Source organism: Gopherus flavomarginatus, chromosome 3 (genome assembly GCF_025201925.1).
Source record: "Gopherus flavomarginatus isolate rGopFla2 chromosome 3, rGopFla2.mat.asm, whole genome shotgun sequence".
NCBI lineage: Eukaryota > Metazoa > Chordata > Testudines > Testudinidae > Gopherus > Gopherus flavomarginatus.
In genome coordinates this window covers 121,210,801-121,238,747 of record NC_066619.1, presented here as the reverse complement: position 1 = coordinate 121,238,747, position 27,947 = coordinate 121,210,801, and the positions used below count along the sequence as shown (strand labels likewise).

The following is a 27,947-nucleotide window of genomic DNA, read 5'->3' as shown; positions in this document are numbered from 1 at the left end:
CTAATAATCTGAGGGCTTCTGTACTGTCAGCATAACTCCATGAGCAATACAGCTTGGAATGGGAATGCTGCTTTTTATATTACTGAGTTAAATCTATAGAAACCTTAGGAATGAAATGGAGAAAAGTGCTATGCTTTTGATAGGGTTTCTGGTGTTAAGAGACACGATCATTTAAAAAACCATGATTTTTTAGAAGAGAAATTTCCTGCCATTTGTTATCAACATTGTAGACGATTGAGCTGGGAAATAATCTCAGCATTGTCTGATTCTGGTGCGTTAGCGCTGCCGTGTTGAGGTTTCACATGGCTGCTAAGCAATGTTAACATCCCTGTAAAAATTTACACCCACAAATTTATTTACTTGTTAGCGGTTTTATTTTATGTCTTAAAAATAGAAAGGACCCAGTTCAGCACTCTGGTGCACCAGCTCTACAACGGGTTAAGCATTGATTTCAGTGAGGTCACCCCAGTGTAATTGTGTGATGAATCAGGCTGCTAATCTATATTTGGGGCCTGACCGTGTCTCTTTAAAATGAGTGCTACACAATACAATAAGCTCCCAAGTGCAGTGAAGTAAAAGCAAATAGCATCTTTTCCGTTTATGGTACAGGCCTGGCTTCAGTGTCTTCTCCGCAAGATTTACTCTTTCATCCCTTCCCTTTCCATAGTGCCTGCAGTATCTGGATGTGTCTGTCCTGAGTGAGCTGGTTCCTAGGCTGTGTGAGCTGATCAAAAGTGGAATAGGCCTGGGCACTAAGGTATGTGTGCAGCTTTACTAAGACTAGGGCAGTGGGGGAGGCAAAATGCTGCAATGCCAACCTTATTATGGTGCTTTTGACTCTGAAGCAGCAGCTGTAATAGCTGAAAACTGCTCATTTCCGATGGGGATTCCTGTCCGCCCACATGACTTGCTTTTCAGCGTGTGGGTACTAATAACCTCACCTTTGTTGTGCAGCTGGTGGATTTGGTAGAATAAGCTAATAACGTTGATTTGTCTCTTGCACCCTTTCAGGGAGGCTGTGCCAGTGTCATTGTGTCACTAACCACTCAGTGTCCCCAGGACTTAACGCCGTACTCGGGTAAGGTTTGCGTTCAGAGAGGGGTTTGCTTTAAGTTGCTTTTAGACTCTTCTGAATAGCCTGGTTTCCGTTGTCGCTATTTGCTGCCAGCACAGAGTGCTCTTCATGTTCTCTGGCCCTCCCTTGGAGCTCCTTCACACAGAAAAGAGTTGTAGGGATAAGCTCTAAGAGGGTTTGAGGGAGTGGCTCAGGAATGGGCCTGTGGCCTCTCCCTGCCACGTCTGAAGGAGACTAGCGATAGCTGTGTTTTAACTGCAGTTGCAAGCATGTTTTCCTTTGCCAGGATGACCAGGGATTTAAGGGTATAACACAGCTAGAGCACGTTTCCTCCCTGGAATGGGAGTTCAGCAGTGCTGTCCAGCTGTGTCTCTGTTCTTCTGTGAGGACTCGCTCATGTGTATGAGTCTGCTACTGCCTTCAAGCTGATGAAGCTGCTGCTTCAGCTCAGGCAGTAGTGCCTCATGCTGTTAGACCTGTAAGTCTTGTGTTCAGTCCCTACCGGCAACCTAATCAGGGTCACAGCTACTGTGGGACCATCCAAGGCTTTATGGTGATTGGGGAGCCTTGGGCAGGGCTCCTCTGCGTTGCGAGAAGGAAATATAGTTTAATGGGTTGGGGGACAATGGGGCTGAAACCAGATGCCCTTGCAGACCAGCGATGGCTGTGCGTGTCACTAGCTGCAGAACAGCAGAATTGTTCTCCTGGCCATGCTCCAGTGACAGCTGTTCTAACAGGTTTCGGTTTTGCATGTGTACTTGGGGCCAGATGGAGTTTTATCATCCTGTTAAAGGACACTTTCATGCATAATTAACAAACTAAAGGAAGCGACTGGTGCAGAAACAGAAATGATGTAATAAAATTCAGGCGCTGTAACCCATAGCAGTACAAGTCCAAGTTTGCGTTACCAGAATCAATCCTGTCTCTTTTCAAACAGGCAAACTCATGAGTGCTTTGCTCAGTGGGCTGACTGATCGTAACAGCGTGGTGCAGAAGTCTTTTGCATTTGCTATGGGGCATCTAGTTCGGGTGAGCTGGTGTCTTTTAATTGTATTTATTATATTGTGGGTTTTTTTGGGAGGGGGATGATTATGTGTATTTAAATGATTTGAGTCTCTCTGACTTTTTTTAAAGACCTCCCGGGATAGTAGCACTGAGAAACTACTGCAGAAGCTCAACAGCTGGTACATGGAGAAGGAAGGTATGTGGGTTTTGGTGGATTTCAGGCTTACCCTATGAGGCAGGGAACCAGCTCTTGGGTGGGGAGATGCTCGGGAAGGCATGTTCTAGTATTTTTCATCCCTATTCATGCAGTGTGCTAATGTGTAAATTTACTAGATGAATAACTAATGGAAAACACAGTGCTACTCCTCTCCTACACCCATGTGACTCCCTCCTCTCCTTCTGTGGAATGACTCTGGATTCTCACCAGCGAAGGAGAGACGTCTCTGGCTCCAAATGACCAAACTGTGTAATTGTTTTCTCCCCTTGTCCTTCAGAACCGGTCTATAGGATAGGCTGTGCTTTAACTGTTCATGCCATCGGGCGCTACAGCCCGGACGTCTTGAAGAACCATGCCAAACAGGTCTTGCCTCTGGCATTTCTGGGCATGCACGAGGTCCCAGATGAAGAGAAAGGAGAGAAAGATGATTCTAATCTGTGGACTGAAGTGTGGCAGGAAAATGTACCTGGTAAGTTGATCTGGAGATCGGTAGATGCTTGCTTGTTGCTGGGCCTGCTGGGAATCTAGAGGAAAAATCATCCACAAAGTTTGTGAAAAATTTAACCTCTAATTCTTCTTCGAGTGCTTGCTCATGTCCATTCCATACTAGGTGTGTGTGCTTGCCACATGCACTGGTGCCGGAAGTTTTTCCCTCAGTGGTATCCATAGTGGACCCGCTCTGGCGCCCCCTGGAGTGGCACGCACATGCACATAAAGGGTGCTGCCAGCTCCCCCCACCCTCAGTTCCTTTGTGCCGCCAGTGACAGTGCTGGAATGTCTGCTGCTTTGGCTAGCTTTTCACGTCGTTCAGTGTGTCTCACGAATGTCTTTTCCTGTAAAATAGTTGTATATAGTTACCCTTAGTGTTAGTCCTAGTTAGTTGGTTCCAGAAGGGACTCTGCTTAGGGACGGGACATGCCCCGATCCCCAGGCTTTAAGCCAATGATCGTTGTAAGTGGCCTATGCCCGACAGTGACCCTCATGGTAGTGGTTTAAGGTATCTGGGCAAAAGACACACAAGTGACAGATGTCGCATCTCTAAATCATTTAAGCCCAGAACAAAAAAGGAGAGAGGCATCCGTCTCAGGGCACTCCTGATGGAGTCAGTGCTGACCCCGGCACCAGAGCAGAGGGCTGACTCAGCCCCAAGCACTGCAGCATCAGTGTGGAGTGCCCCACTGGTGCCATTTACAGGCCGGCCCCGATCCCCCTCCCTGGGCTCCAGCCAAGAAGCCCAAGAGGACCGTGAGGGGAAGATTTCTTACTTCCCATAAGGGAAAGGAGAGGGCTGGAGGAGAGCCAAGACCTGTGCTGGGCAGCTCAACACCTCCATCAGGGAGTCGAGCCCCAGCTCAAGTCGAGCGGGCTAGCCCATCCTGTACCATGCCTGCCACACCAGACATTGACGAAGGCCTCTGTTAACTCGATGTCCCGTCGACACCCGAGGCCCTGCAGGCATCGCGGGAGATCCTGACGTGACCGTGCCACCCACACTGGCTCCGGCAATACCCATGCCCAGAGGTAAACCCGCCTTGGGACCATTCTGCATGCCCCACCTCTGTGGCATTGTTCCCCATCGTGAGGGACATCCCACCAGCGCTCACCTACATGGAGCTGTCATGCCTCAGAAGTAGGGAGACAGGTTTTAAAGAACCCTTCAGCCCAGGTGCTGCTGTGGGGGGAGAGAGCTGGAGGAAGTCCTCTCTCCGCACCAGAGCACCCTCCTGCACCCCAGACCCCTCATCCCTGGCCCCACCTCACGGCCTGCACCCCCAGTCAGAGCTCACATGCCCCCCATCCCCACCTTGTATTCCAGCCCTAAGCCCCTCTTCCCCAACCCCACCCTAGAGCCCACACTCCCAGCTGGAGTGCCCCTCACCCTCCGCATAGGTTGTGAGATAATGGGAGATATCTAAATTGCTTTTGAAAATCTCAGACCCAGCATTCAAAAGTTTCATGGAACGAAGTTTGCTCTCTGCAGGTGCTGACGTAGGGAGGGGTATTAAGGCTGATGCCAAGTGTCATTTGATTTGGGGTCCACTAGATGGTGCTCATAGTATTAACTCCAGAGAGTGAGGTGTTACCCAATAGGAGGGCTCTAGATACCAATTTCAACACCTGCATGTCCTGAGATGAAGGAAGATGCAGCTGTGTAATTTGTCCCTTGCGAGTGACATGCTAGCTCTTTCTTTGCTGTTTAGTGACCTGGTTTCAAAATTCCCAGCCAGTCAGTAGGTTACTGTTGCAGAGCTCTTCCCCAGGACCTGAGGAACTGTTGCCGTCAAATTAGTAAGGGATATGGTTTTTTAAGAAAAATAAAATTTCCCTGGGAATTGACAAGAGAAATACCCTAATCCCCACAAGATCAAGGGGTGGAGATTGGCTCTCCTGTTCAATTGTGTATTGAAGACCTTCTTAAATCAGCTCTGAAGGATCTAGCAAACAAAACCTCTGGGGAGGAAGAGCTGGAATGACTTCCAGTTGTTTGGCCATGTGATGAGTCACCTGGAGGTTACCTGGAGAGAAGAATCCTTTTACTGCTTGGAAGATCAGCTTTTTGTTCCTTTGATGTCATAAAATTACAGCTTTTCTTTGTGTTTGATACACAGGCACTTACGGAGGCATTAGATTGTATATGCAGGAGTTGATCGCCATTACCCAGAAGGCTCTTCAGTCCCAGTCTTGGAAGATGAAAGCCCAGGGAGCGGCTGCCATGGCATCTATTGCCAAACAAACTGGTTCCCTGGTACCGCCCCATCTGGGAATGGTGGTTGGTGCATTGTTGCAAGGTCTGTCTGGAAGAACATGGACAGGAAAGGTAAAGAAACAACTGGGGCCAAGTGGATTGAGAGAGGCTCAGATGTTCAGTCCCTCAGCCCAGAAACAGAACATAGTGAGCCATAAACATTCCCATTCCTGCAAGGAGTGGGATTCCAAATGTATCTTGCTTTGGTTGGTGGACCCTTCCTGACCTGTGTGTTCCTGATACACAAAGAGGGACACTGAGGGGTTCTGGCCCAAACATGTGGCAGTTCAATAGATCAGCTACCCAAACTACTTTGTTCCTATTTGATTTAGAGCGAGTTTTTAAATGAGATGTTTTTTGTGCATGGACAAGGCATGGAACCACAGTAACTAAAGGTGGTAGAAATGGGGAAACTCGAGCTATGCCCAGTCGGTAATGGAAATAAGTGCTCCAAGTAGCATATGTAAACATGTGGAGTTTAAAAAAAAAACAAAAACAAAAAAACCCCCAAACCTTAATGTCAATGAGAATCTGGTTCTTCAGACTACTTTCTGTCCCTCTGGCAGCAGGCATTTAGACACATTGAGGCCCAGCTCTGCAGCCAGGACAGTGTGAGTGAGAACCTGGCTGTGGAATTTAGGCATCTAGTGAGCTAGTTCACCACGGGAAGAATGAGATTAAAACAGTGCAGTTTACAGTGGAGTGATGGAAAGAATGTGCCCCTTGGAGAGGTGAGTGGCATTTGTATGCTTCTGCAGCATCTGCCTGAGCCACAGAGTTAGGGATACCAGTGAAAACCAAGCAGGAGGAAAGCCACTGTCTCACGATGAAGTTGTTCTCATGAACATGTCTCACTTTTGTTTTAATGCTCACAGGAGGAGCTGCTGAAAGCTATCGCCAGCGTCGTCTCTGCATGCAGGTAACCGTCCCTACAGCGAAGCATTGTTTAATTAAATGGATTCCCTGTGCCTGTTTATGCGTGGCCACTGCCTTTTCCTGTGCTGAGGGAGAATTCATTGCCCCCTGCTCTTTCCAGGGAGGAGTAGAAGGCCATAGGAACTGGATGCCACCCTAATCTCCCCCTGGGACATAGACGCTTTATCTCCTCTCCCTGCTGATCTGAGGCTGTTGGGCAGAAGCTAGAGTTGGCAGCAGGGCTCCTCAGTGGTTGTAGGGACAGGATGGGAGGAGTGGGATGGTGAAGGTGGTGAATGGATGATTGAGTGGATTACGGAGGTGGGAAAAACAGAGGGATGGGGTTGAGAGAGAGAATGAGGGATGGAGGAAGTGAAGGGGGGTTGTGTTGAAAGCGTGTGAAGAGGTAGGGGAAGAACACAGGAAGTGGGAAAAGTGTGAGGAAGAAGAAAGGAAGAGGGAGCAACAGATACTGCAAGACTGTGGAAGAGCTCAGGTACAGAAATGTACTTACAGGGAAGGAAGGAAGAGCAAATGGAGCCACAGAGAGTGAAACATTGCTCTTAGAACAGAGGGTGCATGTATGTACGGTGGTGAATGCTGGGAGAAGGATTTCCCTGCCTCTGGTGGAGATTCGCACACTCTAGAGCTAACGGGTTAACTTTTGTTCATAGAGACTTGTACTCCTGAATAGCATTTTTCCCATTTGCGAATGCCCCAGACTCCAGCAAATGACAAGGAAGCCTTCCTTCTTCTGAGAAAAACTTCCCAGAGAAGAGTGCCATTAGGGCTGCATTTTCTCCTTGCAAATTACTGGATATTTTTGGGGATGGCCAGAAGATCTTGTCTAGAGCACTTTGAACCGGCCATACCAGGCCTGGAAAAGGGCCCAGTCCGGCTCTGAGCTCTTCACTGGCACCAGTAAAAGAGAGAGAGAGTGTGTGTATGTGGAATAACCCATTTTATTTAACCTGTGTTAAAATAAAAAGGATGGAAGGCCTGAATTGTGGCAGTAATTGGTGTGGCATCCTGGGTTCAAGGTGTCGGAGTTGCTTATTTAACTAACGCCCCACCCCCACAAGGCTGTAACTTGTGTTTGACCTTCCGTGTGCTTCCGGTGTTTCAGTGTAGAGTTGCACAAGTCTGTGCCCAATCAGCCCAGCGTCAATGATGTTGTCCAGGCTGTCCTGAAAGAGTGTCGCAAAGAGAACCTCAAGTACAAGATGGTAGCACTCCGATGTACAGCAGACGTGCTGAAGGTGACAAAGGAAGACCGTTTCCAGGAGCTGGCGGACATCGTCTTTCCGATGATAAAGAAGGTGACGCTTCAGCGTTTTTATTTACTTGTTTTTAAAACCAGCTCGTGGTGGTAGGCTTGCCTGGGTGAAGTCATGCCCATGGGGCTTTTTTTCCTCAGAGCTGATGCTTTGAAAAGCTCTCCCCATTCAGACTGGTCCAGTACAAGTGTGAACGTCTCCCGCTTGTAATCTCACAAGCTTTTCCCCAATCCCTACTGTTTTTGATTTGTCTTGTCTTAGCTGCTCACCTTTTCAGTGAAGCTAAGCTTGAGTTCTGTGTGGTTTCTGGCGTGCAGTGCTTCTCCAGAAAGACATTAAAACCCAAGTCCCTGGCTGCTCTGCCAGAAACTAAAGATCCCATGACACTGTCTCAAACCACAGGGATTTGCCCACTGTGTTTTCATAGCATTTCTCCTCCAAACCCACCGTTGCGCAGTGTGATGTCTACCAGTTGCAGCCCCCCATCTGCATCCTGAAGAGTGTGACTTTAAGTGCTGCGCATCTGCAGTTTGGGCTGAAGCCAATGGTAACTACAAGTGTGCTACACCTCTGAAAACTCGGCCCTGTGTTGTTAAAATGCTTTGGGGTCCTTCTGGATGAAAGACAGCATAGAAATTAATAACATTTCTGTAGCTTTTCCTGATGGCAACAGAACTTCAATGAATTGAGGTTCTCTAACTATGTGGTGTGTGTGGATTATATAATGACTAGATACAGGGGCTGGTTGTTAGCAAAGCATACTGTGGAATAAACAAAGTATAATATCCTGTCTTCCCCCCCCATTCCTGGTACCTTTCTAGAATTCTCATGAGAGCGTAGGAGCTGGTTCACCAAAGAATGATGACGACGAGAATGAAAAAGAAAAGGAGCTTCAGATGGAATCTCTGCTCTGTGCCTTTGAGAGTTTAGGCAAGGCCTGGCCTAGGAATCTGGAGACGCAGCGTGAGTTGGATCGGACAAATAATGAGCAAAGCTGGCAGAGTGGTTCAAAGAGCATTTTTCTTAAAAAAGGGACTCAACCAGAAGGCATGCTGAGGGATGCGGAGGAATGTCCAGGGCTCTCATTTACTTGAGCAGCGGGGTCAGTTGGTGCACTCTGCTGGATACGCCGTCCTGGCAGTAATTTACAGTAACTGGGGAAGATGCTGTCTTTTGCACTCCAACAAGCGTAAACTGCATATCCTGTCTTTCCCCAGGCTCACCCCTGAAGAGTCCTTACAAGTGCACTAAATGCCATGCACCAAGCTGTTTGCAAGACGTAGAGTGATGGGATGGGACATATAGGCCAATGTTTTCTAACTGAGGGTGCCTGAAGCAAGACCCCTAAATAAGTGGCCTGGTTTTCCCAGGTGCTGAGCCCCCACTGTTTCCACTAATGTCAATAGGAATTTCAGGGGCTCAGCACCTTTGAATGATCAGGCCCCTTTTTTTGAGATGACAGAATGTGGATTTAGTTTCCTGTGATTTGGCCCCCATGTATGAAAGTGTTGCCCCGTCAGGATTACCCAGGGTTTCAGGGTCCTTTGTGGGAGGAGGATGTTTTGATCTCCTTGCAGTGACTGAAGCCAGATTGTTTGGAGCATGAACGTAGTAGGGAATGTTCACATCTTCCTTCCTCTTATTAATGTAATGACACCTTAATTTGTTGTTTTCAGGCTGCTATTGGCAAGAGCTGTGCAAATTAATGTGTGAGCGTCTGAAACTCAGTACGTGGAAAGTGCAGCTTGGAGTATTACAGGCCATGAACGCCTATTTTCAAGGGTAATTTTCCTGCTTGTGCTTCACTTTATTTCTGCCTTCACTCAGGCATTTCAATCCTTTTCATGAAATTGTGACAAATGCACTATTACGTTGGCTGTAATGATTCCGCAGAGTAAGCCAAGCAGATCCGTAGAGTGGCTTGTTTCCTTCGGCACAATGAGTCTCACACTGCTTTTAAATTTGCCAGATTAATGCTTTTTGAAGAGGCGCACTCAGACCCCGGGGCTTTGACGGAAATCCTGTTGGAAACCTGCTCATCTATCACACACTCTTTAGGTAAATATATTTTCCCAGCAGGGGGCTGGTGATGAACAGCTCGTGTAAAGGCTTGTCTTCTGGGAGCTGGCTGGTGGATATATTTGAATCTCTCTCGCGACATATTCAGTGAAGTGTAATCTGTAACGTTACAACCACAACCTTGAGTTCCCTTTAAGCTCCCTCCCTTGGAATGGCTGTTGATGACTACTGCACGTGATGCTTTGACCAGAAGTGTCCTACTCTTTTAGAGCAGGAACACTCCTTCCTCTCCCATAGTAAATATCTTGATTTTGGAGGTGGTAGATTGCTGTGCAGGCTCCTGTACTTTCTACATGTCCATCACGTCACCTTTTTTAAGTGTTCTCCTTGCAGAAGATGAGTCACGTGGGACTGGAGAACTGAATGAAACATAATTTTCCCAGTCTCTTCATTCAGACTTTTTATAGCCTGGCCAAGTTCACACCTGAAACAATATCCCACATTTATCTCTGGTGTAGTTCCCTCAAAGCCAATGGAATTACACCAGGGACTATTTTGGCCCTGTAGATCCATGATCATTGTCTAGGATGGAAAATTTCTTACCGAAGAATTTCCTTTCTGCTGGCACCATCTCCCATCATTCTGCTAGGTCTGGGTTGCTCCCCTGCACTCTGCGGTTCCTGGAGGTAGTTCAAAGCTGCAATGCAGCATGCGCTGGCCATGCCTCCTGTTGCTGCTTGCCATCAGATGAGTCATTTCAGAGCTGTATAAAAACTCAGTGGTGTTGTAGCCACCTTGGTCCCAGGGTATTAGAGAGACAAGGTGGATGAGGTAATAGCTTTTATTGGACCAAATTCTGTTGGAGAGAGACAAACTTTTGAGCTTACACAGAGCTCTTTTTCGGGTCTGGGAAATTTCACAGCTACATACAAGGCGGAACAGATTGTTTAGCATAAGGAGTTAATACATATTTCAAGGGACCATTGGAGGAAAAGTGGCCAATTAACACACTTCTCCAGTCATAAGGGGGCGGGGAGGAAGCTAGAGGGTAGGGTAGTTTAGTGGGGTATAGATTGTTGTAATAAGCCATAAATCCACTCTCCTGTCCATTAGGTCCATAGGGAAGAATTCTCCTCCTTAAGGAATAACCATGTCCCTAGCTAGGGAGGTTACCGTGGCACTGGGCTTCAGTGAGAGCAGTCTCTAGTTCTTGCAGCTAATAGAACCGAAAGTCGTGGTCGCTGATACATTTAACCTGTTAGACTTGTCCCTGATTGTGTCTTTGAAGGAGGAGTGCAAGGGACTTGCTGCCTCGGGGAGGAAAGGTATTTGCTTTGAGGCTTCTCCTCAGGAGCCTGCTCAGGTTCGATCTGGACTGTGGACACAACCTTTTTGCACATGCCCTCCCAACTTCTCAGGGGGAAAAAAAATTGTTGCATTTTTTCCAAGTCTTGCGCAGATTTGGAGCCTGGAAGCTCTCCTTCCTCGGTAGAGGGAGAGAAGCCTGACTCAGAGGAGGTGTCTCTTCTGGATTATTTTGTTCTTTTTTCCTTCCCCTTTTTATTCCGCGTGGACTTTTTTGACTTTTTGGCGAACTTTGCTGGAGATGGTGACCAGAGTGCAACCCAGACGTGGCTTGCTTTGTGTGGAACCCGGAGAAATGTCTCCCTGGCAGTGTGCTCCTTCAGGATCCCATTCTTCTTGAGCAGGAGATGGGATCTCATTATCACGGTTCTCTGACTCAAACTGGGCGGGGAGGCTGAATATAAGCCCTGAGGGTGCTCAAGGCCCATTCCCAGATTTACCCCTGGGTCATCTAGATGAAGTCCTCCTTAGAGCCTCTCCCTGTTCTGTCCTGGGTCTCCTGGTCAGGCTGTTGTGGGTGGAGTCATGGGGAGGGATCCCAACATGCCTGTCTGACTCAGAGCCTCTCACCCATGCGGGTGCTAGGGTTGGCTGCCTGGGAGGAGGCTGGGCATAATTCTCCCTCTGCTGATCCTGGGAGGGCTCCTTCACGTGCAGAGCACCGTTGGGCTCTAGCCTGGCATTTGTGCCATGCCGGTAAGGGGGCAAAGGGGTTCAGCAGGAAGGCATTGCAGTGGAGGCTCCAGGGGCTGGAGCTGCACGGACCCTCACCCAGGAAGGAGAAAAGGCTCAGTACTGCCTGAAAAGGGCAGTAAATAATAAAGGGACAGGAGTAAATGAACTGTCACTTTGCTGCTGCAGAGGCAGGAGATCTGGCAGCAGATGGGAGGAAGGGGCATGACCAGCACATGCTGCGTCCCAGCTGTGAAGCGCTTCCTGGACCTGCGGTGTGAAGGGGAGCAGCCCCGCCCCAGACCTCTCAGGATGGGGGGGAGATGATGGGCTGCAAAAGAGAAACCAGAGCTAAAAGGTGCACCACAGACTCTCAAGAGAGGCCATGTTTGTGCCCTCCCAGTCCTGCTATGCTCTGAACACACCCCTCCTGCACCCAACCCCATGGCCAAGGAAGGAGCCCTGAGGCTGTCGGCAGTGCCTGTGTTGTGAGAATCATTCCCTGGGCAGATATAGGGGTCTGAGGGCCCCTTTATGCCACTCCCATCCTTTTATGTGGCTTAAAGGGGCCAGTGGGACAAGGATATGACCCCAGGGGCTGAGGACCATGGAAGCTCTTGTGCAACTTGGTCTCTGGCGACTTTGGCTGCATGCTTTGGGTGAAAGCCCCTATAACATAACCTAATATCCTATTTGTTTAGGAAATACCTGGATGATTATTTTAAGCATTGCCAAGCTACAAGTTGATTTTAAAGGAGATTTCTCTACATAAAGAGTTGTTTCTAAAGGGCTCCGATGTAGGAATATGACTTTACTGCAATTTCACCAGCTTTGTTATTCCAATTTGTTGTCCAATTCCTCTTTAACACGTGGACCGGTTGCATTGTGGGTACTGTACCAGAAGACTATGCATGATGCTTTCCTAACATGGTGAGGGAGTCTGTGTATTTGCAGATCCCATGCTGCTGATACACCTGACTATCTGGAGGGGTTTCTGAGCTGGCCATGTGATGGACAGAAGTGTTTGGAGCTACAAAGGCTAAAGTACTTTGTGGAAACAAATGGCTAAAGCTGTATTTGTGCCCCGATGTATACTCAGCTTTGAAAGTTGGAATGCATTCTTTCTCCATAGAAAATAGGAGCTACACCTCCATCAGAACAGAAGCGTTGTCTGTGATAGAAGTGCTGCTTACCAGACTTAAAGGTGAGGTTCTTTGTCTGCTTATCATGTGGAAGAGCCAAGTGTGAGATTCCAACTCAGTGTGTGGCCCCAAGGCCTGGAAGGGCGGAAAAGGCGATGCCTTCTGTGGCTCTGCATTTACCCTGCTGGGTGATTTAGGAGCAATGTTGACTAGCTGCATGTAACCATTCTCACCTAGAAGGACAACGCAGCACTGACATGGGGTGGAGGCGGGAAAAGTGGGAGGGAGAAATTCTGAGTCATGCTTGGAGAAGCTGTGGATGAATCTAAGGTTGGGAATACAAAGTATGCCCCCTTTGGTGTGAGAACCCTTCAGGAAGGAGAGTTAGGTGGAGAAAGCACATTCCTGGGAGTCAGGATATCTCCAGCTCTGTCTTGGACTCAAGGTGCTAGATTCTGCATTGTGCTCTGGCCCTTCTATGCTGCTCCATGGCTGGCACTATTGAAAATGCTGCCTGCCCCTTGGAGGGCTGGAGGAGGCTTTGCTGATGCAGGAAGTGCTTCTCTTCTTGTAACACCTGTGCTGAATTTAGCCTCTCAGTTTGGGGTTCCATCCCCTTTAAGGCCTAAACAGAGGTGTTCCTTCAAATGTCCTCCGTGGCTGCAGCTGCTCTTTATTTAGTGAACTTTCTCCTGTGAGCCTTTTAGGTTCCTGCTCTAACTCCGTGTGTCTCCTTTAGTGGCAGAGGGCTATGTATTCCTTTTTCCAGCAGCTCTTCTGGCTGCTCAATGATTCACTTGGTGCAATCATGAAGGGAAGAAGAAATGCCCCCCAAACCTCTCTTTCCCTCATGCTGAGCACTGTGAACCACATTTAGCCAGGCCTTGGTGGGCACAGCTCCTGTGCCAGTCCATGGGACTTGCATTTGTGTAAGGCAGGCTGGATTTCTCCACATGGTTGATAATCCTGCAGGATTTCCTCCCTGAATTGCAATTTGGATCAAGCGTAGAACTCGAAGCAATTCCTGTTCCATGGTGTCCGGGGGCCTAGTTACTTTGCATCATTCTGGTATTCATTTGAAAATGCAGCTGTCTGTCTCCTTTTATCCACGCAGAGTCTAAACAGTGGGACAGCCTGCCACTGGAAAGCAGAGAGCTCCTCATTGGCTCACTTACTACCGTGGTATTGGACAGCAGACCCGAGCTGCAAGAGAAAGCATCGTTATTGAAGAAAACACTTGAAAACCTTGACTAAACTGTAAAACACCAACAGCAAAGTGCCATGTAAAACAAAACAAGTGCAGTGTGATCTGAAAACCAAGTGGGGGAAAATGAAGATTAATCTGTAGCATGCATCATTCCTTGGCCAAAATAAAAAATGCCTTAAATTCTGTTCCCCATTAACTGTATTTTTACTGTTTTAAGTAGCTGGTTAGTAAACAACTTCGAAGTTGTGGAAAAAATAGTTGTATCAGTAAATACAAATACCTCTAATGATCTGCCCTAGAAGACTTATAGGTGTGTGATCTAAAAAAAGTATTAAGGGCAAGAAGCATCTGATTCTTAAAATAGGCAAAGGATGTATAATTAATTGACTCTAGATACCAAATGCTCCTGTAAAGAATTGTTGAAGGTGGCTGAAGAACCAACAGCTTTGGAAAGTTTAAATGCTTATTTTCATTTCACTGTACCTTGCATGTGGAGGTTTAATACTTTGGTGCCCAAATGGTGATTCTTTTAAGTCTCTCTCCAGGAAATCGTGGGCAACTAATATTTATATTAACAAGGGTTGAAATGCTGCCTCCATTGAAATCAATGGCAGAACTCCCATTGATTTCACGGGGGGCAAGATTTCATCCCAGAACTCCCATCTCTCTGTTAGCCCGGTCTGGTCCTCCCTGGCACGCACTCCCACTGTTTGTGAAATGTGAAAGGCTGAATATTGTTGACATAGTTCCTCCATCTCTGACTTCAGAGTGGATTTAGCAAATCCGTGCCCCCTTCACAGCTAATGGATCCCTGCCTCCCACATCTTAAACAATGATTTTCTCCAAAAGTATGCACATGAAGAGCACTTTAATGAGCTGTCTGGGGCTGAGGTGGTTTGGATCTGTAAGAAAGGACAGGTGGGGAACACTGCTCTTCTCAAAGTTGTTTTGCATGACACTCCTTAACTGCAGCAAAAAATGACAGCTTACCCCCAACTTTTTCTAGTTTGCCAGGATGGAAATTTTTATAGTAGTAGTTTTTCTTTCATGTTTGTAACTCTGTTCTTGCTTTGGAACGCTGTAACAATTTAGACTTCTCAGTGTTTGTAACAAACTGAATAATCATTACCATCTATCAGTTGCCAGCTCACACTGGTTTCTAGAAAATACTTTTAATTTGCACTTAATAAGAGAGACTATATCTGCATTAACATGAAGTAAAAATTCTATTTGATTAAATGGCCATGCTACCCTATTCCCGACCCCCCCTTTCTCTTCTCAGACAAAAAGCGTAACCCTGGATGCTGTGACGGCAGGCTTTAGAAATGTAAAATGACCATTGTAACCGTAGCATGGGTAGGACATTGCTTTGCTGATTATGAAATAAAATCGTGAGCGTTGGCAACCTCACAGCCATGGATTTCAGCAGAGAAAGACTTGTCGTTTTCTTAAACTCCCTCCAGTCCCTTTCTGACTTTCTCTCCCCCAGTAAATTATCAAATAAGCTTGCAACAATCATTGCTCTGTGTTGCTGGCACGTTCAGAATTGAGTGTTCAGTACCTACTTTTCCCTCAGGTCTGTGCTATTTCACGTGCATTGGAAAAGCATTGAATTAGCTTAATAGTCTGATGTTGTACCTAGGGGGAAGGGCAGTGCAGTCCATACTCATATGATCAGAAAATTTCAGCCAATGTTGGGGTAAGACTCTTCATCTTATGGCACTTCTATATCAAGCTCTAATGCATCTTGTATTAGCACACATTAGGCAATCCCTCGGTGCTGAGAGCTGGTGCTAAAACATTTGGTCTATGACTTAGTGGCAGGGAGATGCAGTTTGTTTACATTGTTTGGATTACCAAGCACATTTGTAAATTTTAAAAGCTTATTGGGCAAATCTCTTGCATAAGATGGTACCATTTAAACAACTTGCCTTCCATGAAATCTCGTCACAGGAACTCATTTTTGTATAAATGAGAATTCCCCGTGTTGCTCTGCTGTTGCTGTTCGTCTGACTTATTCTTTTTCATATAGCGACAGACAGTTACAGGAAATGAAGCGCTCCCAGTCTCTGAGCGCTTGATTTCAGCAGGGATGTGCATATTGTGAGGCAGTACCTAAGATTATGTAGCCCTAGCTAGAGCAGCTGGGCTAGCTGCCATAACAAATGGTTTTTCTGCTAGGGGTTTATAGTACATAGAAGAAGAGGTTCTAGAAATTCTGATGTCTGGATTGACAACTATGGCCAAGATTCCTGGGAAGCTGGAGATGGTGTATTAGAATCTCTCTGACACATAAAGCAATATGTTTTTAATGATTAAAAGTATGGATTCAGAATTCTTCTACAGCATGTGCCTATACACAGAACCTACCTGCACAGCAGTTGATATGAATTTAAACCAAGGTCTGATTCCCACCCCCCTTTTCGTTTGTAAACTTGACAGGAAAAAAAAAATAGCTGTGGCCTTCCTAGACTTTTTCCTCTGAAAGTGATTGCACTATGTAAAACACACTGTACTTTGCCCAAGGTGGGCATTTCTTGTGCTGCTGCTTTGCATACCAAGAGTGAGGTCTGCAAGTCTGACACTAGCACTCATTCTAACCTGCAAGCTGTTGCTGAAATGGATGTATATTAAGAAAAGTTTTCTAATGTTGCAAGGTCTCCGTCGACTTCATTGTGATCTGTATTTGGATGTTGAAGTATGTAAATGGACTGATTGAAAGAAAACCCTCCCACTTACCAAAAAAGGTAACATTAAATAAAGATGCATGACCTGTTCTTGGACGTAACTGGTGATTTTTTTCCCTATTAATGTGTCAAAATTTCACCTATCCAGCACTTTCTAACCTTCAAAGCTGGCATTAATGTTATGCACTAGTCATGCATGACTGATAACGTCCCCCCCTCCTACCTTAGGAGCAGTTCAAGCTGCTGTCCCATCTCTCAAAGTGGATATAAAACCATTTTATATTATTTAAAGTAGTGGATTTGCTCCAGGCCATGGCCCCTCAAGCTGGGTTACTGCCAGTTAGGATGGACTGCATTTCTGGCCTGCTGAGGTCAGTAGGGTTGCATGGATGTCAGCAAAGGCAGGACTAGGCTGTGATGATGAAAGTTACATAAGCAGTGTTCAAAAAAAAATCTCACCTTTTATCAAAGCTACCGAAATGCACAGTAGAAAATACAGTGTAGAATGGTGGGCAGCTCACTGCCAGAGCTTTGGCAAAGTGCAGCAAGAGTTCACTAAGGTCTCTTTGGGGGTGGGGGTATTTACACTGCCCCTTATACAAATCAGCTATATCAATAACTGCCTGCACACTGGGTGTGGTGTTTCAGGGCTGTCAATTAGGCACAGTTAACTCACAATTACTCAAAAAAATGAAATCACAATTGCATACCAATTGAAATCTATTAAATATGCTGGATGTTTTTCTACATTTTCATATATTGTATTCTGTGCTGTAATTAAAATGTGTAGATTTTTGCTTACAAATTTGTACTGTAAAAATGATTAGTCCTTTTTTTATTCACCTTATAAAAGTACTGTGATGCCATCTTTTTATCTTGAAAGTATAACTTAAGTATAGTTTTGTTTGTTTTTTTTGGTTACATGACTGCACTCAAACAATGTAAAACTTCAGAGCCTTCAAGTCTATTCAGGCCTCCTTCTCGTTCAGGGAATTGCTAAGCCAAACACATTTGTTTACAGTTACAGGAGGGAATGCTGCCTGCTTATTTACAATGTCACCCTAAAGTGAGAACAGGTGTTCACATGGCACTTTTGTAGCCAGCCTTGCAAGGTATTTACGTGCCAGATAAGCTAAACATTCATATGCCCCTTCATGCTTCGGCCACCATTCCAGAGGGAATGGTTCCACGCTCATGACACATTGAAAAAAATAAGCATGAATTAAATTTCTGACCGAACTCCTTGGGGGAGAATTGCATGTCCTCTGCTCGGTTTTACCTACATTCTGCCATACATTTCCTGTTTTAGCAGTCGTGGATGATGACTCAGAACACTTCCACTGCAGATCTGACAACACAAAGCAGGTACCAATGTGAGATTTCTAAAGATAGCTACAGCACTTGACTCAAGGTTTAAGAATCGGAAGTGCCTTCCAAAATCTGAGAGGGACAACATGTGGAGCATGCTTTCAGAAGTCTTAAAAGAGCAACCCTCCAATGCAGAAACTACAGAACCCTAAACCACCAAAAAATAAAATCAACCTTCTGCTGGTGGCATCTGACTCCGATCATGAATACAAACATGAGTCTGTCCGTACTGTTTTGGATCGTTATCAAGCAGAACCTGCCATCAGCATGGACACATGTCCTCTGGAATGGTCGTTAAAGCATGAAGAGACATATGAATCTTTAGCGAATCCAGCACATAAATATCTTGTGCTGCCAGCTACAACAGTGCCATGAGAATACCTGTTCTTACTTTCAGGTGACATAGTAAACAAGAAGCCGGCAGCATTATCTCCTGCAAATGTAAACAAACTTGTTTTCCTACTGTAAGCAATTAGTTGAACAAGAAGTAGGACTGAGTGGACTTGCAGGCTCTAAAAATTTGCATTGTATTTTTAAATGCAGGGTTTTTGTACATAATTCTACATTTGTAAGTTCAACTGTCACAATAGAGAGCTTTCACTACAGTACTTGTATGAGGTGAATTGAAAAATACTTGTTTTTACAGTACAAATACTTGTAGTGCTCACTTTATTTTTATTACTTTTGTATTCTATTGTAATTGAAATCAATATTTGAAAATGTAGAAAACATCAAAAAAATTTGAATAAATTGTATTTATTACTGTTTAACAGGGCAATTAATTGCAATTTTTTTAATTGCTTGACAGCCTTAGTAATTATATAACTCATTACTGTAAGGTACAATTTGTGCGTGACAAGTTCTAAAGGGCTAGCCTGCTTGAGAAACCAGCATGGCAAAATGAACTGGTATTTAGTTCAGTCTGTCTTAAAAAGAGATCCAGAATGGGTTAGCCAGAATGAAACTGCTTCAACTGGAGAGGGTGAGGGAGCCCTACAGCAGATCATCCCGTGGCTCAGTGGTTGGCCCATACTGCTGTAAGGTGAGAGCCACCTCTTCAAATACTTTCTCCCCCTCTGGCAGAGAAGGGGGAATTGAACCCTGGTCTCCCATGTCTCCAGCAAGTGCTCTAACCTCTTGGTTAAAACTTAAGGCTAACAGGTGGGGGGTTGCCAGTTGTGGCTCACTAAACAGAACTGGACAACTTCCTACAACCTGGATTGATTGAAGGGCAGGATTTAGGGCACACCATTGTCATCAGCATCTCCCATGAGTTAGCTTTGGCAGCTCCCTGGTTTGTCTGCTGGCTTTTGTGGATTGTATTCTAAGGCACCTATCTGTCCCAGTTCACTGTATAGGGAACCTTGTCCGTTAACTCAGCTTTGTGGATCACAGGTTTGTTCCTGTGTTTTCCTAGGTACCTAAAACGTGAGGTGTTGCAATGTGAAGTATCACAGCACCTAAAATCGCTGCTTGGTAGCTGGTTCTCAGATTTCTAAACTTTCAAAGACACAAGATAACAGGTCATTTTACTGTGCCAGCTCGTGCAGAATTACTCCTTACTCGCTCCAGGGGCTGCTTATTGTTTTCAATGATTCAAGCATTCAAGCAATGAGGCATCTCCTGCTTCCTTTGCCATGCTAGTGGACAGTGACTTTGTTCAATGTCAATCAACTTCTAGCTCCAGCTCTTCAAGCTTTACAAACAATTCCTTTCCTACTCCTTTCAGTGAGAACTCTGTATCCCTTACATGTTACCTCCACACTGCACTGAACATTGAAAATGTTAGACTGGGGAGAAATCTGTATTATGAAGGATTGGTTTAAGGGAGATGAGGTAGCTGAGGCTAGCAATGATTTAAAAAAAAAAAAATTAAGAAGCCCCTGCTGTAGAAACAGGCCTAATAGATGCAGGTGAGGGTCCTTTTCTATATACATGTAACTGGGAGCTACTCATTTTATTTCTGAGGAGCAGATCATTTTCAGTTCATAATACCAGATGACTAAGCTCCATTAGTAACTTGGTAGAAGCACAGCCGAATTACCATTGGAAGTACCCTTTGGCCACAGGTGCTCTAGACAGTCGTCTAGGATACATTGTTATGAGCCTAGAAAGCTGCTATGACAAGGAAGCAACTCATAGGCAGACTTCCATTGTGGCTTGGGTGGGGGAACACAAAACTCCAATGATCAGTAAAATGGAACTATTGGAAAACCAGATTAGTGCCCAACAAGAGGTGGACTGGGATTTCAGGAAGAGCAAATGAAAAACAAAACAAAACAAAGTTCAAAGCTGGGTCCTGCACTGCACATTGACAGCATACCCAATTACAAGGAATCACTGCTGGGATTGATACAATGGAGCATCTGGTTTTTTGCTGTTCTGTTTCTGATATAACCAGAGAATCTGTCCACTGCTGGGGAACAAATCTCCTGCTCTCCTTTCCAGATCCAGCATCTATACACACAAAGCTGAAAGCTCCAGAAACAGCTTTAAGGGACTTACAAGAAACCCAGTAGGTCTTATGCCTCCCTGGCAAAGCTCCAGGTAAGTTTTGATGGAGGGAACACCTCTTTTGAGCAGTAGTTTGCCATCTGAAGAATTCTGATGAAAGTCAGCAAGATACCTTAAATGTTTGATCTGGAATCAAATGATTCTTGCAGAGTATCTTTCCCTTTAACTAGTTGAATTAAACAAGAACAGACACTGATGTTATGAACTACAGAACTAACCGCAAGACTAGGCAGAGTAACGTACTTCAAGCTTATTTAAAACTTGCCCAAGCGGAGTGGCATGTGACTATGCTAAGTGGTTACCTACAAGGTGAGAAAAGAAACCAAAAGTGAAGTTAGGCTTCATGTTTGAGCTAAAATTGTTTATTGACAACACAAACAAATTAAAATATTAACATGGCAATTTTAGCAACTGTACCAAAGCTATAGTTTAAGAAGTTACCTTTCCTGTTTTGCTTTTTGAAAAAGTCAGCAGTATAACCATTAGCATTTCATTTTTATGTTGTATTCTTTAGCAATCAAGCTTCTCTCATGAGTATTTTCAATTGCTTTTTGATACAAGATTTAAAACCTCCATTAAGTAGTCCCTATTCTCCTACCTTACTGAAATTTCACACACATTTACAGGATGTCAGATACAAGAACCTGTTTCTCATTTTTAAGGAATCACGCTAAAAAGAAAAAAGCAGATTTTAAAAATGGAGGAAAACACTGAATTGCGAGTGGGACACATAATAGAAGTAGCAGCTGTTCGTGGTCAGCCTGGCTTCAGCCAATGCAATGACAATGCTTTGCCTGAGTGGAGAGGACAGTTAGAAATTCAGGTATGAAAACAAAAGGAAGGATAAAACAGGATAGATAAATACAAAGGATAAAACAGAGGAAGTGTCTAGAAATGAACAACTGAAAAGACGAAAAAATGAGTGGCTATTCAGTCCAGATTTCTCTTTAGAAAACCAAGTATAATGAGAATTTTAAACATGAATTACAATTCGAGAATATATAGAATAAAACTGGCCAGAGTATTCACCAACTCCCCTCATGCTCACTTCAGGGTTTTGTTGTTTTTTCTAAGTTGGCCATTCAGTAATGTGTTTTTAGAATGGCATTTCCAGTCTCTTCAACGTAAAGACAAGAAACACAGCACGTTCCAGCAGAAAGTGCTGCTGGTGGAACTTTGCTCTTCAAGCATCCACATAGGGCCTGGGTCTATTCTTCTGTTTTGCTTTGTCAGCTTTTTGCTGTGCAGATACGTTAGTTCCATTCTGTGCCTGAGTATATCTTGCCACGGTGGATACACCATCTACAAACTTGGTCTTATAGAGGACATTTGCATTGTTGAACATCCCATCCTTCAAGGATACCACAATGAACTAAAGAAAGAAAAATGTTTCCACAGCATGAAAACCATAATCTGAATGTAAAAGGACATTAGAGATTTAAGATTGATAAAGCTTTCATATAGGGATGGAAATGGTCTAAAAGCAACAGTTTAGATACACTGCTCCATTTCTCCTAATTGGCTATTGTCCTGGGCACTTGTTCTCCAGGAACGTTCTGAATAGGTCACCTGAAACCATAGCAAAATAGAAACCTCCCCTGCCCAAACCACAGAGACAAGATATAAGCCCAGTTCTAGGGTTGGGATCTTTTGGTTGGGCAAAAAAATAAGGTAAGTCCCATGTACTAGGCTGTCCCAAAATAAGTCCCTGATGCTCAACAAGGCCCCTTCAAAGAATCTGCCACTGACAGATTTGAGGTGAGCCTCTTCCCTCATAGCTGGGAAGGGAACTTAACTCTCCCTTGTGACACCCTGAAGACAGTTCTCTCTTTTTCAGTCCTTCTCGCTTTGCATGGGTGGGTCTAGTCCATTTGTTTCACAGCAGCACTTTGTTTAGCCCTAGGCAAAAAACACTTCACAGAACAGATAGTACAAGTAGTATGTTCAGAGCTCTCAAATTTGTGCAGGTGAGAATCTAGTCTCAATAATAGGAGGAAGACAGAGACCAGACTGGGGAGTTGGGGTGAGGTATGTCAAACCCATACCGATTCTGTTTCAGATTGTGTGTGGTTTGCCTATAAAGGACCCTTCAGTTCTACCACATGAACACACAGAATCACCTGAAGAACAAACTCCTTCAGCTCTATCCGTTTTCCTGCACAAGTTGGAGTGATATGAAGATTCTCAGCACACTTCATAAGGGCCCAAAATAGAAGAACAGAATTTAAACTTTTAAAGGAGGAGTCCTCAAACCTCTTAAAAAAGTGTGGACCGTATCTTAATAGATGGATTAATTCACGGACAGAGCCCTTCCCAGGCCTGGTCTACACTATGCGTTTAAACCAAATTTAGCAGTGTTAAACCGACTTAACCCTGCACCCGTCCACACAACGAGGCCCTTTATATCGATATAAAGGGCTCTTTAACCGATTTCTGTATTCCTCCCCGACAAGGGGAGTAGCGCTGAAATCAGTATTGCCATGTCGGATTAGGGTTAGCATGGCCGCAAATTGATGGTATTGGCCTCCAGGCGATATCTCACAGTGCACCATTGTGACCGCTCTGGAAAGCGATCTGAACTCGGATGCACTGGCCAAGTAGACAGGAAAAGCCCCGCGAACTTTTGAATTTCATTTCCTGTTTGCCCAGTGTGGAGCTCTGATCAGCACGGGTGGCGATGCAGTCCCAAATCCAAAAAGAGCTCCAGCATGGACCGTACAGGAGATACTGGATCTGATCGCTGTATGGGGAGACAAATCTGTTCTATCAGAGCTCCGTTACAGAAGACGAAATGTCAAAGCATTTGAAAAAATCTCCAGGCTATGATACAGAGTCCACAGCACAGTGCTGTGTGACAAGCGTAACGGAAAGCCAAAGAATCAAATGGACGCTCATGGAGGGAGGGAGAGGGTACTGAGAACTCCAGCTATCCCACAGTCTCCGAAAAGCATTTGCATTCTTGGCTGAGCTCCCAATGCCTGAAGGGTCAAAAACATTTTCCTGTGTGGTTCACGGTATATGTCGTCAATTTACACCCTTCCCCCGCCCCCGAAAGAAAAGGCAAAAAAAAACGTCTCTCGCCTTTTTTCAATGTCACCCTATGTTTACTGCATCCTGCTGGTAGACGGGGTGCTGCAGCACTGAACACGAGCATCCCCTTCCCGGTGGCAGACGGTACAATATGACTGCTATCCATCGTCATCATCAGCCTGTGAGTGTTCCTGGCTGGCCTCGGTGAAGTCAGCCGGGGGCGCCTGAGTATAAATGGGAATGACTCCTGGCCATTCCCGGCAGATGGTACAGAATGGTGGGTAACCGTCCTCATTATAGCAACTGGAGGCCGAGCTCTATCAGCCCCCCCCTTTCATGTCTAAAGAAAAGTTCTTCTTCGAGTGATTGCTCACATCCATTCCAGTTAGGTGTGCACGCCGTGCGTGCACGTTCGTCGGAAACTTTTTACCCTAGCAACTCCAGTGGGCCGGCAGGTCGCCCCCTGGAGTGGCGCCGCCATGGCGCTCAATATATATCCCTGCCGGCCCACCCGCTCCTCAGTTCCTTCTTACCGCCGTGTCGGTCGTTGGAACTGTGGAGCGCGGCATAGCTGTCCTCCACGTCCCTAGCTCTCCTTGTTATCTCTCGTTATTGTTATAGTTGTTAGTTAGATCGTTAAGTTTAGTTAGTAAGTAATTAAGTGTAAATAGGTTGTAAATAGTTGTTAGCCGGGGGCTGTAGCCCTTCCCGGCACCCGGCACCGGGCTCATGCCTGGTTCGCCGGGCTTTAAGCAGTGTGCGGCCTGTAAGAAGCCTATGCCTACCAGCGACCCCCACGACACGTGTCTGAAGTGCCTGGGGGAATCGCACAGATCGGACAAGTGCCGCATCTGCAAGGCTTTTAAGCCCAGGACAAAAAAGGAGAGAGACCAAAGACTCCGGACTCTCCTTATGGAGGCGGCACTTGACCCGGCGGCTTCGCAGGCCGTGATCTCGGCACCGGCACCGGATCGCACCGGCACCGGAAAGACTCCCCGGCACCGACCTTCTCCGGCACCGGGTGCAGGACCAAGACCGTCAGCGTCTGCTACTCCAGCCAGGCAGACCCGACTGGAGCGCCCGGCCTCAACATCGGCCGCGGCGCCGCCGGCACCGTCGACTCCGGGCCCGGCGGGTCCGTCGAGTCCGGTGCCGCCAAGCTCCCCCATAAGATCTGGGGTTGAGATATTGGTCCCATCCACGCCGGAGACCTTCGCCTCGGCACGGGACCTTATTGCCTTGACAGAGCCTACTCAGCTGCCACCCCCGGTACCTCCGGTGCGGGTCGCATCCAGAGGCAAGCCCATGATGTCGGCACCGTCTCGGGACTCACGCTCGCGGTCCAGGTCCCGACGTCACGGCAGGTCAAGATCTCATCGCCGCTCGCAGTCCCGGCACCGCTCCCCTCGGCGGTACCGGTCGCACTCGCGGCACCGATCGACCTCCAGACGGTCGCGGTCTGACTCCAGCCGCCGATACCGGCACCGTGACTCCAGGAGCCAGTCCCGCCGTCACTCGCCACACCGGTCGACCTCCCGGCACCGAGCTGGTGGCAGGTCCCGGTCCCGGTCGACCTCCCGGCACCGCGTCGGCGGCCGGTCCCGGTCCCGATCCCGGCACCGAAGCGGCGGCCGGTCCCGGTCCCGGTCCCGGCACCGAGACAGAACCCGGTCCCGGTCCCGATCCCGGCACCGCTATGACTCCCGGTACCGATCCCCGGCACCGAGAAGATCGTCGCTGCCGACCCGCGCAGAGCCTTACCAGCCAGGGTCGGCCCCGCCGTGGCCTTCTAGGCAGCCGTCGGTCTCTTCGCAAACGGACAGCGGGTATGCGCTGGGCACCGACCGGCAGGCGGCGCTCTTTTCAGACCCGCCACAACAAGACCAAGGCCCGCAGCAGTGGGGGTTTTGGACCCCATGGGCATACCATCAAGCCCAGGGCCCCCAACAGCTTCCTGCTAGGCCTGCGACGGCGGAGCACAGGGTGCCGGAAGCCTCGTTGTCTCGCCCCCCTCCCTCCCCGGATGGAGAGGAAGGGTCCAAGCAGCAAGACTCCGCCCTGGCTCCTGAGACAGAGGCGAGGGCCGAGGGGGACCCCCCATTGGACACTTTCTTGCCGGGGGTCTCCTCATCCTCCTCCCCTGATGAAGCGGTGGCTGGCACCTCCTCCAGTAGCCTCCCCCCGCTGGATCTCAGGGCGCACCAAGACCTCCTTAGGCGAGTAGCTCAGAATCTGAGCCTACAAGCCGAGGAGGTCTCTGAGATCGAGGATCCGATTGTTACCATCCTCTCCTCGGATGCTCCCACCAGGGTCGCCCTACCCTTCATAAGGACGATCCAGGCCAACGCCAATACTATCTGGCAGTCACCGGCCTCCATCCCCCCTACGGCGAGGGGCGTCGAGAGGAAGTACATGGCCCCCTCTAAAGGCTATGAGTACCTCCATATCCACCCGACACCGTGTTCCCTGGTGGTACAGTCGGTAAATGACAGAGAGCGTCATGGGCAGGAAGCTCCAGCCCCCAAATCCAGGGAGGCCAGGCGTATGGACCTCCTTGGATGCAAAGTATACTCGGCTGGGGCGCTGCAGCTCAGGGTTTCGAACCAACAAGCCCTGCTCAGCAGGTACGCTTTCAACTCATGGGTGGCAGCGGACAAATTTAAAGAGCTGCTGCCACAGGACGCCCGCCAAGAATTTGCAGCCATCCTAGATGAGGGCAAGAAGGTTGCGCGTACATCATTGCAAGCTTCTTCGGACGCTGCAGACTCGGCTGCCCGCACCCTCGCTTCGGGGGTAACGATGCGCCGTATCTCCTGGCTGCAGGTCTCTGGCCTTCCTCCGGAGCTCCAACATACCATCCAGGACCTCCCGTTCGAAGGCCAGGGCCTGTTTTCGGAGAAGACAGACCCCAGACTTAAGAGTCTAAAGGACAATCGGGTCATTATGCGCTCCCTCGGGATGCACACACCGGGAACGCAGCGCAGACCCTTCCGGCCACAGCAGCAACAGCAGCGCAGGCCATATCCCCAGTTCCGCCAACGGCAGGACCTTAATAGGCGCCGTGGCAGGAATGGAAGGCGCAGGCATTCGGGGAACCAAGGGGGGCAGAATCAAGGCTCCTCTAAGCCCCCGCCTGGACCCAAGCCTTCATTTTGAAGGTGCGCCCGAGGGCGCAGTAACAGTTTCCCCCACGGATCCTTCCCCCCCGTTTTCCAACTGCCTTTCGTTTTTCCTCCCGGCGTGGACCCAAATAACATCGGACCGCTGGGTCTTACGCACGGTGCAGACAGGATACCGCCTGCAGTTTATATCGTTTCCTCCTTCCCGCCCCCCTTCCTCGTCCCTCTTCAGGGACCCCTCTCACGAGCAATTCCTTCGGCAGGAGGTACAGGCGCTCCTCAGCAAAGGAGCTATAGAGGCGGTTCCGGAAAACGAGAAAGACAAGGGGTTTTATTCCCGTTACTTTCTGATCCCCAAGGCCAAGGGAGGCCTCAGGCCTATCCTCGACCTGCGAGAGCTCAACAAATACCTGGTGAAGTTGAAGTTCCGCATGGTATCCCTGGGGACCATTATCCCATCCCTGGATCCGGGAGACTGGTACGCCGCCCTCGACATGCAGGACGCTTATTTTCACATTGCCATTTGGCCACACCACAGGCGTTTCCTTCGTTTCGTGGTGGGCCCCCTTCACTACCAATTTGCAGTCCTCCCATTTGGCCTTTCTACGGCCCCGAGGGTATTTACAAAATGTATGGCAGTTGTTGTGGCACATCTTCGGCGCAGTCGCATCCACGTGTTCCCTTACCTAGACGACTGGTTAATTCGGGGCACGTCGGAACTGCAAGTTTGCAGCCATGTCTGCGTGATCACCGGCCTGTTTGCTACTTTGGGCCTCTTGATCAACATAGACAAGTCCACCCTGATCCCCACGCAGAGGGTGGAGTTCATCGGGGCCGTCTGGACGCCACCGTGGCCAGGGCTCTTCTGCCGTTGCCGAGGTTCCAGGCATTGTCGGCGATCGTTCAACGACTGCGGGCAGCCCCCTTGACATCAGTGCGGACATGTCTAACCCTGTTAGGCCACATGGCAGCATGCACGTTTGTGACCGGTTATGCTCGGCTCCGCATGAGGCCCCTCCAGTTGTGGCTCATCGAACATTACCGGCCGGCAAGGCAGCCACTAGACATGCTGATCACGATCCCCCAAGAGGTGTTAGATTCTCTCGACTGGTGGCTAGACCAGTCCGTAGTGTGTGCGGGGCTCCCTTTCCACCCACCTCAGCCCTCGGTGTCCCTGACAACGGATGCCTCAGATCTCGGCTGGGGGGCCCACCTGGGAACCCTGAGAACGCAGGGCCTGTGGTCCCCGCAGGAGGTGAGGTTGCACATCAACATGCGGGAGTTGAGAGCGGTCCGCCTTGCTTGTCAAACGTTCTGCCACCAGCTTCGAGGTCGTTGTGTCGCGGTGTTTACCGACAACACGACGACCATGTACTATATCAACAAGCAGGGCGGCACCAGATCCTCTCCCCTGTGTCACGAGGCGATGCGACTCTGGGATTTTTGTGTAGCCCATTCCATTCACCTCACGGCTTCCTTCCTCCCCGGAGTACGGAACACGCTGGCGGATCGCTTGAGCAGATCCTTCCTATCGCACGAGTGGTCCCTTCGCCCGGATGTCGCTCTCTCCATCTTCCAGAGGTGGGGTT

General features: G+C 47.8%; 2 protein-coding genes across 8 annotated transcripts in view; one reads left to right on the top strand and one right to left on the bottom strand.

Moving 5' to 3' along the window:
* The window catches only part of ECPAS (Ecm29 proteasome adaptor and scaffold), an 84,474-nt gene extending 68,057 nt beyond the window's left edge, over positions 1 to 16,417 (top strand). For all 3 annotated transcript variants that reach the window (XM_050943024.1, XM_050943023.1, XM_050943025.1), the window contains 13 exons: positions 668 to 757; positions 1,012 to 1,078; positions 2,013 to 2,104; positions 2,210 to 2,276; positions 2,575 to 2,766; positions 4,907 to 5,115; positions 5,919 to 5,962; positions 7,085 to 7,277; positions 8,057 to 8,198; positions 8,912 to 9,017; positions 9,205 to 9,293; positions 12,424 to 12,495; positions 13,548 to 16,417. In XM_050943024.1, coding sequence (XP_050798981.1) covers positions 668 to 757; positions 1,012 to 1,078; positions 2,013 to 2,104; positions 2,210 to 2,276; positions 2,575 to 2,766; positions 4,907 to 5,115; positions 5,919 to 5,962; positions 7,085 to 7,277; positions 8,057 to 8,198; positions 8,912 to 9,017; positions 9,205 to 9,293; positions 12,424 to 12,495; positions 13,548 to 13,687 — 1,503 coding nt within the window. In that variant the 3' untranslated portion in view covers positions 13,688 to 16,417. The remainder of the gene's footprint in view (positions 1 to 667; positions 758 to 1,011; positions 1,079 to 2,012; positions 2,105 to 2,209; positions 2,277 to 2,574; positions 2,767 to 4,906; positions 5,116 to 5,918; positions 5,963 to 7,084; positions 7,278 to 8,056; positions 8,199 to 8,911; positions 9,018 to 9,204; positions 9,294 to 12,423; positions 12,496 to 13,547) is intronic.
* Positions 16,418 to 20,757: 4,340 nt separating this feature from the next.
* The window catches only part of SMC2 (structural maintenance of chromosomes 2), a 40,108-nt gene continuing 32,918 nt past the window's right edge, over positions 20,758 to 27,947 (bottom strand). For all 5 annotated transcript variants that reach the window (XM_050943039.1, XM_050943038.1, XM_050943040.1 and 2 more), the window contains one exon: positions 20,758 to 21,581. In XM_050943039.1, the coding sequence (XP_050798996.1) occupies positions 21,393 to 21,581 (189 nt within the window). In that variant the 3' untranslated portion in view covers positions 20,758 to 21,392. The remainder of the gene's footprint in view (positions 21,582 to 27,947) is intronic.